The sequence below is a fragment of the Marmota marmota genome, unplaced genomic scaffold, assembly GCF_001458135.2.
Source record: "Marmota marmota marmota unplaced genomic scaffold, marMar, whole genome shotgun sequence".
NCBI lineage: Eukaryota > Metazoa > Chordata > Mammalia > Rodentia > Sciuridae > Marmota > Marmota marmota.
The window spans coordinates 3,488,665-3,503,175 of record NW_026000093.1 but is presented as its reverse complement, the minus strand read 5'-3'; the positions used below and the strand labels follow the sequence as shown (position 1 = coordinate 3,503,175).

Genomic DNA, 14,511 nt, shown 5'->3' with positions numbered 1-14,511 from the left:
CAAACATCCATATCAGTTCATTCATTCATTGTCTTAGCAAACATCTTCGACCTTAAATGAGGCAGTGGAATCAAAAGAAACACACATTCATATTTAAAAAGCAGAAAAAAGACAAGAGATGAAACTTTTTGTTTCCCTCTAAGAAAAACCTAGGTAATAAAATATCATTTAATTTTTTTCACATTAAATTATGTAAAGTAGGGGCTTTCTGTTTTTCACTCACAAGAATCAAAATTCAGAGAAGGCAATTAACTCACATGGCCCCCTACTTGCTAGCTTTGTGACAGGTTAGAAACCAGACCTGTCTTACTTCAGAATTGATCATTTTTTCCTTCTAACAAATAGAAAAACAAAGCAGATAGACAAACAATATGCCCCAGCATATGCATACACCCCAAAACTAACCTTGGGTCTGACATGGTTTTTCAATAAAATATACTTTCTAAGATAGTATGCGATAAAATGATGGATAAAATAAGTAAACAAGAATAATATCAGATGTGTAGCTAACATAATAAGAAAAATGTCTCCACTGTCAGGAATGATGACAAAGTACAAAATCTATAGGAAAGAAGTCATTAAATATGAAGCAGGTTTCATTCACCCACCCAAGGTTACCACTCTAAGGTCTCAGGCCAGGGGAGGAGCTGCATTGTAGTCACCTCCTTGTGTATGTCTACTTTATTTAGTGTATATGAAAAATTACTCCTTATGACCAAATTCTTATAGTAGAATACTCGCTCATCTTGCACTCAACTCTGGATAAAAAAAAAAAAAAAAAACAATTTGCCCAAGAGTTTGTGAACATAAGTTGGCCCACAGATGGATTTGGGATGAGATTGACTCTACTTGTGTCCTGAAATCCTCAATGGAGAATTTAGTTTAAAGACTATCTGGGTCGCTAGTATCCCCAGGCACCTAGTAGAAACAAATGCAAATTTCTTTGTAACACATTTACACAGTCAAATTGCTACAGAATTTCCCCAGAGAGAGCTGAGAAACAGGAATTCACAGTGAAAAAATCACAGGAGGAAATACAGCAGCCCAGTGAGTGATGCGGCAGCAAAACAAAAGGGACAAATGATAGATCTCCAAAGATGGCAGATCCCGGAGCCTGGCTATACCACTTAAATAGGATTGCTTAATTTGGCTGATAGGAAAAGATACAAATATATAACAGTGATATAAAATGTGATGAGACAAATATAAAGTGGGATAGAATAGAGGAGCTGGGGTTGCAGCTCAGTGGTAGAGCACTTGCCTAGCATGTGTGATGCACTGGTTCGATGCTCAGCACCGCATATAAATAAATAAATTAAATAAAGGCCCATCAACATCTAAATAAATATTTTTTTTAAATAGGATAGATAGAACTTCTAGAAATGTAAAATGCAAACAAACGGAAGGAGAAATTCAATACACCCTTCAAATAATACACTGAGTTCAACCAAAGAGAGCTGAAGAGTAATCTGAAGGAATTACCTTTGGTATTCCACAAAGGGACCAATAAGTGCAAACTCTGAGAAGAGTAACAGAAAGAAAAATCAACAGAGCTTATCTAACCTCTGACCAAGAAATGGCATTGAGGGAAGAAACAGAGAAGGCAAGATAGGCAGAATTTTAGTAAATGGCTGAGAATTCCATAAAATTGGAAGAAATACTTAACCCGTCACATTCAACTCCTGTGACTCCCAAGCAGCAAGGAAACCTTAATATAGATGCATCAGTGTGAAAATGCATATCCCACAGAGCAGGGTGGGATGGGCAGGGGACAGGCAAGGACTCTTAACTCTTCAATGAACTCAGCAGGAGGAGAGAACCCCTACAAACAAAAATACTTAGCTACATGGCCAACTTTCCCAAAGTCTAAAATTCAACAAGGGGACTGACTGATCAAAACATAATGAAATAAAGGATATCTTCAAACTTTTTAAAAGTGAAGTGGGGAAAAAATCAACTAAATACTATTAAATACTATCACCTATCTATTATCTATATCCATCTATTTATGCATCTATGCATTTCTATCTCTTTATTTACAGTATACACACATGAATTTATGAATATAGCTTAGGGACAGACATATAATTTATGTATAATGAACAGATAAAGACAATTAATTGTAAGCTTAAATAAAAACCAGCTTTTCCATGTGGGAGCAAATTAAATAATGAGGGATTTCTGAGGACCTGGAAGGTAGGGATAAGAAAGTATTTCTTAAACTGGTAAAGGGCACATTGTTGTTTGCATCCTTCTTGACTTTTATACTCAAATAACATAATACAAAAATTAGTTTGTACAAATATGCTGCATATTTTTAAGTCAACTCATCAATAAATTTGTAAAAATAAACAATATAACTCATTAGTAAGTGTAACTAAGGATTATCTATTTTCTAAATCAACTTCAGTTCTCATACTGTTGCCCATCTCATGACAAAAAAAAAATTACTGATGTGTATTGAAAGAAAAGGCAAAAAAAAAAAAAATGCTCTAAGCTGTTTGGGAGGTAGAGTTAAAGCTCTCTCATTATTAGTTTAATTTCAAAAGTTCCAAACTTTACTTTTGTAGGTTAAAATAAAAGTAGATAGTTATTTTTTCCAGTTTGTATTTTGAAAAAAATATATAAAAATGTCTAAATGTACAATTTATAATCTTAATCTAAAATTAACTAAATGCATGCATATGCTACACTCATTTTTGGTCTCTCTGTCCAGATATTGATGGAGATACTGTTTTTACTGAGTCATTTCTGAGATAGTTGTCATTACACTTCACCCCTAAACTAGTCCAGCCTACATTTTTTAAGATTAAGTGTTTTTCCAATGTTAATTTTCTCCAATTATCACTCTAATTTAATTTGATTGCCACCATAATCTAATGTGTCATGCATATTTATGCATCCCCAATTGATTAATAATATCCTCCTACTGTACTCTGCCCAATGTAAAATCAAACTGATATACAGTCAGCTCTTCATATCCACAGGTTCTGTATCAAAAAACTCAGACAACCATGGATAGAAAATATCTGGAAAAAAGTTACATCTCTACTGAACATGCATACATTTTGTGTCCTTATTCTTTAAGCAATGCTGAATTATAACAATGTACATATCCCTTATAGTGTATTTATACAAGTACAGGGCTGGGGTTGTAGCTCAGTAGTGGAGTGAAATCAATACTTTAAAAAAATAGTAAAGATGTAGAGATGATTAAAGCATATAGAAACATGTCTTATTCAACTTTGCACAGCTATAACCAAATGACTGACAGGAACGACTTAGAAGGAAAGATTCCTTTGGGTTCACAGTTTCAGAGGCTCAGTACATGGTTGGTTGCATCCATAACTTTGGCTCCTTGGTGAGACTGGAACATCAGGCAGAAGGGTATGGAGGAGGAAAGCAGCTCACCACATGATATCCAGGAAGCAGAGAAAACTCCACTAACGAGGAATAAAATATAACCCTCAAATGAATGCCTCCTGCTATACCCTACCTTCTTCGAGTTACCACCAATTCAAGTGGATTAATGTACTGATTCGTTTATGGTTCTCATAATCTAATTTTTCACCATTGAATGCTCTTGCATTGTCTCACACATGAGCTTTTGGTGAACACCTATACCATAAGATGTGTGTAGGTACATGCAAATACAGAATCCCCTACACCTTGATGGAGTCATGTTCTGACATACCCACCATTAATTCGAAAGTGCACTTAATTTATATAACCTACTGAACATCGTAGTTTAACAGCACAGTACCGTGATAGGGTATCAGTCATTGACCCTGGTAATTACTTGACTAATGGAAGCTGCAGCTCACTGATGCTTACCAGCAACATGGGATTATCTTACAATAGCATTTAGCATTTAGCTAGTCCAGTGAAGAATCCAAATTTGAAACTCAAAGTACAGGTCCCAGTAAATTCAAAATTTGAAGAATGGTTTCTACTTCATATTTATTAAGTCAGGTCTGTCCTCACTGTGCCATTTTACACCAGGGACTTTAGCATATGCAGATTTTGGTATTCACAAGGGTCCTGGACTCCACTCCCTTGCAGACCCTGGGATGACTACATCCTGATGCTATTTTACCTAAAGCCTTAAGATGAGTTCTACATCATATTATTTCAATACAATGCTCAGAGAAGGGGTGATCTTCTGCTCTATTGAGAAGAAACTGTGATTTTGTGTAATTCTTCCTAAGTTTAATTAATTCTTAAATGAAGATTTGTTTTGTTGTATCATTTATCTCCACAGTCCTTCTCCTCCACCGGTTGCCTCTTGGCCAACTCATGTGCTCAACAATATTGAACAAAATACAGAAGGATGGAGAAAAAAAAAAGGGCTTTCTTGTGTGTCTTTTTCTATATGCACACCTTTCTATCATTCTCCTTCCCTTGTTGAGCTGCTGTCAACACTTCTTCATGTTTCCTGTACTGTTCTATATTGATCTGGCTTCAGGCTGTTCCACACCCTTGAATCAGTCACAAATGGAATTGGCCGAGACCAGATTACAGTAGTGGGAACATAGTCTATGACTCCTTTATAGTTCACCCCTTGAATCAATTAGCTTTCTCTCTTTCCAGCTTAATATCTCCTCCTCACTATAAATCCCATCACATGCTATTCAAAGGTTGGTGCTGTGTAAGTGCAGAGACTACTGGAATGATTAACGTACAACCACACTCTCCAGAGTCTCATGGTTTCTTGGAGGAAGGAAACATGCCAACAGAGAAGAACAGTAAATGCCATCAGGCTTGGAGAGAAAAATGTGAACAGTTTCAGTGGAAACTCCAATTACCCCCAAGTCTGTGAAGCCAATACTGTTTTGTTCATTTATTTTGAGCTCCATATCCATCTATCATTCTCTGAGGTTTTGTCCTGATGGAGTTCTCAGGAGCAACTCTAGCTGAACATATCTCAATTCAACTTTTATCTTGCTGCCCCCTGAAATCTCATCTTCCTCCTCAGATTCTTGCTTTACACTACAGCCCACCAATCCACTTTGTACCCTACTGAAATCCTACCCTACCATTAGCCACTAACAGTGTCCCATGAGTCACAATCCTTAATTACCAGATGCACTTTCAACACTTGTTAACTGTGTACACGATTTCACACCTGATTAAACTGTCTGTTCCCCTCATGTATCTTACAAATTTTACCTTATATTTAAGAAATGGTATCTGAATTATATCCTTTGGAAGCAGCTCCTGATGTTGACCTTTGCATTCTGTGTAATTAACATGTGTATACATATCCACATTTTATCATGTTTCATATGAATAAAGGTATTTGTTGAATCCTTACTATGTGCTTGTTTTACATGCATTAAATCATTTATTTTTTATTTTTTTAATTTTAAAAATAGAGAGAGGAGAGAGAGAGAGAGAAAGAGAGAGAGAGAGAGAGAGAGAGAGAGAGAGAGAATTTTTTAATATTTATTTTTCAGTTTTCGGTGGACACAACATCTTTATTTCATTTTTATGTGGTGCTGAGGATCGAACCCAGCGCCCTGCGCATGCCCCGCGAGCGCGTTACTGCTTGAGCCACATCCACATTAAATCATTTAATCTTTATGAATTACCCACTTAGTTAGACTATAATGTGTTTTACAAGTAAAGAAACAAAGAAAATATTATGCTTCTCATTTAGTTATAAGGAAGCTGGGAAATGAGGGATGTCAGTGGCCCTAGTGGTGAAGGTTGACTCCTAATAATGAAACACCACTTAAGGTATGACAGAGAGATTTCCAGCACTGCTTTGCGAATTTAGCAATCTCTGTAAGACAAAAAGGAAGGGACACTCTAGGCTTCAAGATTAGGCTATTTTATTATCTATTAGAAATGTCCACTCTCTAGATGGTAATGGGCTACTATTACTATTAATTTTTAATTGGAAAATACACCCTTTCCTAGTATTTTCAGCCCATTTGGAGGCATCTTCCCCAAAAGTTCAAAAATGGTTGAGAAACACTTTGTTCTTCATATAAAATCAAACATAAATAGTGATTAATACAGAATTAAACTGATAGCTTCTCTATCTGTCTTAGTTCCCAGTGACCCCATGTACCAGTTAAAACAGATTTGGGAAAATCAAATTTCTATGTTTAAGACTGATCAAATTTTATAGAATACAGTCCATGGGTCTACAAATAGATGCACAGATAGTTAAACAAGTGTGGTATACATATACAACAGAATATTATCCAGCCATAAAAGAAGGAAACTCTGTCATTTGTGAAAGCTTAGACAGATGTGGGGAATAGTATAAGTGAAATAAGCCAAGCATAGCAAGGCAAATTCTGCATGATCTCATTTATGTGTGGAGTCTAAAAATGTAAATTTCATAAAAACAGAGAGTAGAACAGTTATTTCCAGGAACTGAGAAATCGGGGAAATGAGGACAGGCCCAATCAAAAAGTGTAGATGAATTTTTCAATTATCAAATGAACAAGATCTTGAGATTTAATGTACAACCTGGGTAAAAGTCATTACACACTATAGTATGAGCCAACCATCAGAGTGTACATCTTGAAAACAGTCATGTACTATGTAATGTTTCAGTCAGTGACAGACTGTATACATAAAGGTCCCATAAAATTACGTAGCCCAGTGAGGAAGTATACAAGTACACTCTGTGGTGTTCCTACAAGAACATTTCTCAGAACAGTTCCCAACAGCATGACTGTATATACGATCTTTATTGTCAATTAAATATTTTAAGTCTCAAAACATTTAAAAAGTCAATCATTGTCATATGAGCATTTTAAACTATATGCATATGTGCATGTGTGTACACACACACATACACACACATACACACACATAATGTGTATGTCATGCATATATGCATGCACAAACAATGATCTCTTTGTTGGACTCCAGTGAATTGCTCTCTGATGTGGGAAAATGAAAAAAAAAATCATCCTTTCACACTCCTGGGGGAACTAGTATGACTCCCAGGTTAAATGACAGTATGCTCTTTTAAATTTACCTTCAGGAAATTGTGTTCTCACTAGTGGGATAACTAATTATGTGTATTCTCCCACAAGAAAAACAGGAGGGAGTCGTGTTGATACTTAAGTCTAATCATGCCAGCAAAAACACTGCTGTGGGATTGACTATACACACAAGATGTACCTGGCAGTTCTGCCATATTTGTGATTTAATTTCTAAGATTTTCTTATGTTTTTTTAGCAACATCTTTTAAACTCGTATCTCTGTGGTAAAACACTCAGTAATCTTGGATTGATATTAGTTCTATTGAACTTCTAAAACTATTCTTGTTAATATTTAAAACTAGCAGAGGCTAAATTTAATCCTTTTTCTTCAGGGCACATCAAAGGGGATAACAACAAGAGGGCAGTCACTGTCATCTCTGATTAAGTATGGCAAATGGTTCACAGGGACCACAGGAGCTGGATGTTTGATTTCGGATCATCAGGGGGAGATGATGGACTTCTTTTATGTTTAGCTGATGGTTTAACATATCTATCTGACAACTGCAATGTTTCATTCTGATCCTCACTCTCTGTACCTATAGATTTGAATCATTGCTGTCTACATTCTGTTACTCTTTCTAATTATCACAGATGGTACAGGCTTCATCTGATACGGACTCAAAGCTGAAACTTCAATTATAATCTCTGAACAAATCGCAGCATCTTCTTGTAACATAGCTCATGGAAATCATGGAGGTAAAAATGGAACCTTCCTTTGCTGACAAAAGTCAAAGTAAATGCATGGGATCTTTCAGTTTTAACTCTGGCTATGTCCGGTAAATGAAAATGTTTACATGCCTTTCTAAATGATCTATAGTTTACAAAATTTTCTGCATATAACTGGAATAAAAGTGTCAGATATGGGGCTGGGGTTGTGGCTCAGTGGTAGAGCACTTGCCTAGCATGTGTGAGGCACTGGGTTCGATCCTCAGCACCACATAAACATAAATAAATAAAAAAAGGTATTATGCCCAACTACAATATAACACATATATTTAAAAAGTGTCAGATATGTAAATGTGCTAGATTATTTTTCTTCTACCCCATTTCTGTATGCCCTCATACTCTGAGAGTTACTGCAAACTCATAGATGCCCCTGTTCATTTCCATCTCCTGTCTGATGCAGGTTAATGTTAAATCATCTTCATAATGAACTCACTCTGATGGAGTCCCCAGAGCTCAGCTCCACATCATTTGCTAATACAGTTCATCAGGCTGCAGTATTTCTGTACTGCCAATTGTACTCAATGCAGTTCTGTGTGATGAGTCTCAGAACCCAGTTTATGAGGTAAATTCTCTTCCCAGGGATCCCTTCACCTTATCCTCCCTTCCAATAAAGTCCTGCTCACATACCTACCATCAATTTTCAATCTAGATTCCTGCAACTTAGCTCAGTCCTAGTAGATATCAAGGATTTCAGAGCAAGGAGTCATCAGGATCACTCAACATGGATACCTGGGGGTTGTCCAGTCTCTAGTAATGATTGAACTATAGATACTAACATTTTGCCTGATTGTAATCCTCCAATTGCTCAGTGTTTTGCATTGCCCTCTAAAAGCTTTTTACTTACGCTCATATATCAGTGTTTATTTTTTATGGTCAGTAGGTCAATGTCAGGTCTCAGGAGTACACTGCTGCCTCTATTTCTGACATGGATATATTGTCAGGTTCATCACTAACTCCACAGCCCAGGATTGCTCCACTGCCACACATGAGTCTCATTGTCTAGGAGCTTTCTCTTAGCATGAGCTGGGAATACCAGAAGTTTCAGGTAATAAGAAATCTACAAGTAGCCTTCAGCTCATGAGTTGGGTCTGGAAACATAAATATCTACTTCCTCCCTATCATAGAATAGGAAAACTTACGTTATATATAAGTTTATATTCTTTTGGTGATTTCAGCATGGTAATCTTAATTTTCTCCCTAAAGATTAAACACCTGATGACAATATTATTATTTTCAGACTATGGTAGACAGTCCAATGAAGCACTTGAAATTAAGGAATAGTGAATAGTTGTAGAAAAAAAAAAAGAAAAAGCATATACAATCATCTCAATTGATAGAGAAAAAGCATCTGGCAAAGTTTAACACCTATTCACTATAAAATTCAACACCAGTTCAATGCTCAATGATCTAGAATAGAATGAGAACACCTTACCATAATAAAGACCATAAATGAAAAGCATTATATTCAAAGCTGAAAAATTCAAATATTTTTCTGTGAGATCAGTAATAAAGCAAAGAAGCCTACTTTAACCATTTCTATTCAACATATTACTGAAAGTTCAAGCCTGAATAGTTAGGCAAGAAAAATAAATAAAAGGCACCCAAATTGGGAGCGAGAAAGTAAGTTGATCTCTATTCAGATATGATAAAAACTTTTGTGTAGAAAACATAAATATTCTTCAAAAAAAAAAAACTTTTCAAACTAATGAACAAATTTAGTAAAATATCATGGTACAAAATCAACCTGCAGTATGGGGTGAAGGTGGGAGTTCATAACCCACTTGAATCAAAGTGTGGAATATGATATATCAAGAAATTTGTAATGTTTTGAACAACCAACAATAAAAAATTAAAATAAATAAATAAATAAATAAATATTGAAGGCAAAAAAAACAAAACAAAACAAAAAAACAACAACAACAACAACAACAACAAAAAATCAACATGCAAAATTCACATTCCTTTTAATGAACAATCCAAAAAGAAATTTAAGAACACAATCTTCTAACAATACAATCAGACTAAAACAGTAAACAAGTGAAAGACTTGTACACTAAAAACACCAAAACACTACTGAAAGTAATTTCAGTAGTAGCAAACACTACTGAAAGTAATTTCAGTAGTAGCAAACACATAAATAAGTGGAAAGATATCCCATGCTCATGGATCAGAAGTTGTAAAAATTTAAAACTTCCATAACATTCAAAGTGATTTACAGATTCAATAAAAGTCCTAACAAAATTACATTGGCATTTTCTGCATAAATAGAAAAATCTACTCTGAACTTCATATAAATCTCAAGGAATCCCAGATAGTCACACAATTTGGAAAATGAACAAAGCTGGATGCCACATACTTTCTAATTTCAAATTTCTTAATAAATATACAGTGGAAAATGAAATAGTGTGTTACTGGAATAAAGACAAATATAAAGATCAATGGATCAAATGGAGCACAGAACCACAACCTTGCATATAGTAGATTATTTTTCACAAGAGTTTCCAGATGCAGATGGTGTTAGAAAACTAGTTTCCAAATGCAAAAGAATCAATGGACCCTTACCAAACACCATATACATAAAATAACTCAAAAGAGAAAGGACATATAAGTAAAACTATAAATACAAGAAAACATACAAGAAAGATTGATGACACTGGATTTGACAATGGTTTCTTAGATATAGCACAACACCCAGTTAAAGAAAAAATAGAAACATTGAATCTAATCAAAACTAAGCTTTTTTGCATTAAAGAGAGCTATCAACACAGTGAAATGGCAATCCATAAGTTAGGAAAAAAACATTTGCAAATCACAAATCTGATAAGGGATTACTATGCAAAATAAAGAATTCCTGCAACTCAAATAACATCACCAAAATGGGCACAGGATATAAAGAGACATTTTTCTAAAGAAATATATAAGTGGATAATAAGTTCATAAAACAATGATCAACCTTACTAATAAATAGAAGAATGCAAATGAAAACCATGAGATTCCAACTCACACTCATGTGAATACCTATTATCAAAAACACATAAAAGAAAAGGTTTGGAGTAGAATGTGGAGAAATTAAAAGCCTTGTGCACTACATATTGGAACAGAAAAGAGTGCAGCTACTGTGGAAAATAGTGTGGCAGTTCCTTGAAAAAATTAATCAAAGAACTATTGTTTTACCTATTTTATTTTGGGATAGATACACAAAAGAATTAAGTATTGGGACTCAGAGATATTTGCATACCCACATTCAGGGCAGAACTTTTAGAAAGATCCAAAAGGTTGAAGCAACCTTTTAGATAGTTTTTCACTGTTGAATGGGTAGGTAAACAAAGTCGTATATATATACAATGAAAATTAATATGTCATAACTGGAAATGAAATTCTGAGATAGATGTATCTCAAAAATATTATGATGAATTCTTTGAGATAGATGACCATCAAAAACATTATGCTAAGCGAGATATAGAGAGGGTCAAATATTCCATGATTTTGCTTATATAAATTACCTAGAATATCAATATATGGAGGGACAAAATGTATGACAGGGATTATGAGGACTAAAGCAACTAATTAGTAGAGGGTGACAAATATTTTGGAAATTAATAGTGTGGAACTTGCGACACCAATGCATGTACACTTTGTCACTGAACTGCACATTTTAAAATTTCTAAAATGGTAATTTTTGTTATGCGTAATTAAAAAATTTTTTTAGTTGTTGATAGACCTTTATTTTATTTATTTATATGCAGTGCTGAGAATCAAACCCAGTGCCTCACACATGGCCAGGCAAGTGTGCCACCTCTGAGCCTCAGCCCCAGCCCCTTGTTACGTGTACTTCATAATAACTTTTTAAAAGTTCAGCTGACCAGGTTTGCGTGGTTCTATTTCTGGACCATCTTTAATATTCCACAGGTTGATGTGCCCGTATTTATGAAAATATCACACTGTGCTTATTTTTAAAAACTTACAGCAAATTCTGAGATCAGGACATATAAAATTTTCGTATAAAACATTTTCTCCTTATTCAAGATCATTTTGGCTATTACAAGTCTTTTGTATTTCTAAGAAAATTTTACAATCAACATGTACAGTTATAAAAATATGTTGGGGTTTTGAACTAATTTGTTATAGTTAAGAAGATATGATGACAACTTGTCAATATTTAGTGTTCAATTCATGATCATGGTCTATTTCTCCATTTACTTCCTCATTTCATCTAACTTTTTTTTTATTATGGTTTTGTAGTTTCAGGGTAGACCCCATATACATTTTTTGTTACATTTATTTCCTAATATATTATATTTTGACATACTATAAATTGTATTTTTTTTCTTTTTTTCCATTGCTTGTTACCAGCTATCGAAACACAATTCACTTGGATTGTCATCATTATTTCTAGCAACCTTGCCACACTTGTGTGTCATTTTATTTTTTTGTAGATTTATTTGGAATTTCTCTGTTTTACATTATGAAATTCACAAATAACCCAATTTTTTAACTCTTTCCTTAAAATTATTATGCTGTGTATATCTATTTCTTACTTTCTGTACCAGGTAGAACATATGGAATCTCAGGTAAAAGTTAGGCAAGCAATGATCGCCAGCTTGTTTCAGCTTTGCAAAGAAAGCTCTGTGTTAACCATAAAGTTAGTGAAAAATGATCATTACGTTATTCGTATTTTGTTGAAAGTCCATCACGTTTTTATATTTGTTGGCATTACAATTAAAAGTTTCCCCTTAACTGTATTTGAATTTTTCCCAGAATTCTAAGCTTTATTTATAGGCACAATTTATCTTCAAAAAGGAGACTTGGTCTATGTGTACTAGTGTCTTGACTGCAAAATTTAAATCAATACATTATTTCAATGAAAATACTGAATTTTACCCATTACATTTAACTGATCCAGGAACTGTGTGATTTATATATTCCAGAGACTTGTGAATATACCTCTTCTCAAAAAAAAAAAAAAAAAGGAAAAGAAAGAAAAAAAAATCTATCACTCTTCTGTTATTAACCAAGAGGAGGAAAGGGCAACCCCATGGAAACAGTTTAATCAGCTTTGACATCCAAGTCCATGATTCAGGATGATTTAAATGGTCTGTGACAAAAGAATAGTTAACAGTCTGCAAAATGTCCATTATCTTCAGTTAGCAAAGGCCTATTGATTTAGGACCTTGTGTGACTCCCATAGGGTGTGAGTAAGAAGTGATGTGAAAACTCCAATTCAGCATTATTCACCACCAGCAAAACACTCGGAGGTAAGTCTGTTAGGAAGGTACAAATTAAATCTTCATGCTAAATAGTTCTAGATGTCTGGGGAAATCAGGGAGCAGAACGTTTGATACTATCTATAATTTTCTTCTGAGATCACATATGGCAATCCTGTTAAAATGATGTCTTTTAACGAGGTTGTACAATGAATGAAAAACTCTAGAAATTGCCCTGTTTATGATAAAATCTGTTTGTTAAATAAAATCTAAGCTCACCTAAGGATGTCTTCCACAGCTGTACTTCTTTGCTAGAAAATACACCTATCTGTTTGTGTAGTAATTTATGACTCTTTCTGAAGCACAGCTTGATATATCAAGAGCATAGAAAGTTGTAGAGAAGAGCTGCCTAACACTTAGGTATAATTCATTATCATGGAGGTCCACAGAATCCTTCAGGTATAATCCGAGAGTCAGTCATTCACCACGAGTTCAGTGACTGCTACTGAGACCCTCCTGCCTCACTGGCATTGGGAGAAGGGTTCAAAGTGATGCTAGATAAAACAAATGCATGCGACACAGTCTGGCACCTTCTCAATTAGCCCTTGTCTGAGAAGGTAGGATACACTCTCTATGATCAGAAAATGCAAGTGCAAGTCACTCCTATGAAAGCTGAACGTCCTTGTGATGACAACCCGGAGCCCACAGACACCGAGCTAGAGGTGATGTGTTTGTGGATCCAGCAAAGTCCTCAGACAGGGGTATGGCTTAGCCTTATGAACAACAATTGCATGTAGGACCATTGACTAGGCTCTGAATGAACAAGAAAAATATACGTAGAGTGTTCTGTGAATAAATATTTCTTTAAAAAGACAAAAATGAACAACTTAACAAAAGGAAGAGCTACTTACACCAGAATAGAAAGGCTCACCAGACACACAAATCACATCCTGCTCCTGGATGATCAGAATATCTTTGGCTAGGTGCAGCCGGACTTTGAAAGGCTCCTGATTACCATCCTGCAGCAAACAAATCCCTGTCTTTGTCTTCAGAGAAAAAAGAAGAAGAAAAAAAAGAACAAAGTATAGTTATAGGTTATAATTTTATGGCCTATTTACAGCCAAACCCATTAAATAACATTTCACAGCTGGGAAATATATACTTTGGTGAGTCTGATATTTATTACTTTATTGTGCAGAGAAATGGTAAAACCATTTTAGACAAATTAGATGCATGGATTATGGACATTATGTCAACGATGCCACATGAAATTTTGGAAACTAAGAATTATAGCAAGAGTACTATACTATGTTTGAAAAATAATAAGAGTTTATATGAATACTTATTTATAATTTGAACATAAAAGTAATAGTTTTATTGAGATACAATTAACATTTCATATAACTTGACTTTTTAAAGTATATAGTTCATTTTTTATAATATTCAGATGTACAAGCATCAAAATGAGCAATTCTAGAACATTTGGAACATTTGTAAAATAACTGCATACCTCTGTCTCTCCCTGCCCAAGCCTAGACAAACACTAATTTACTTTTTGAATACATCATAAAATT

At 34.7% G+C, this 14,511-nt stretch overlaps 1 protein-coding gene across 3 annotated transcripts in view; it reads right to left on the bottom strand.

The window, feature by feature from the left end:
- Sntg1 (syntrophin gamma 1) overlaps positions 1-14,511 on the bottom strand; it is an 819,084-nt gene that overhangs the window by 307,750 nt on the left and 496,823 nt on the right. For all 3 annotated transcript variants that reach the window (XM_048782887.1, XM_048782889.1, XM_048782888.1), the window contains one exon: positions 13,849-13,983. In XM_048782887.1, coding sequence (XP_048638844.1) covers positions 13,849-13,983 — 135 coding nt within the window. The remainder of the gene's footprint in view (positions 1-13,848; positions 13,984-14,511) is intronic.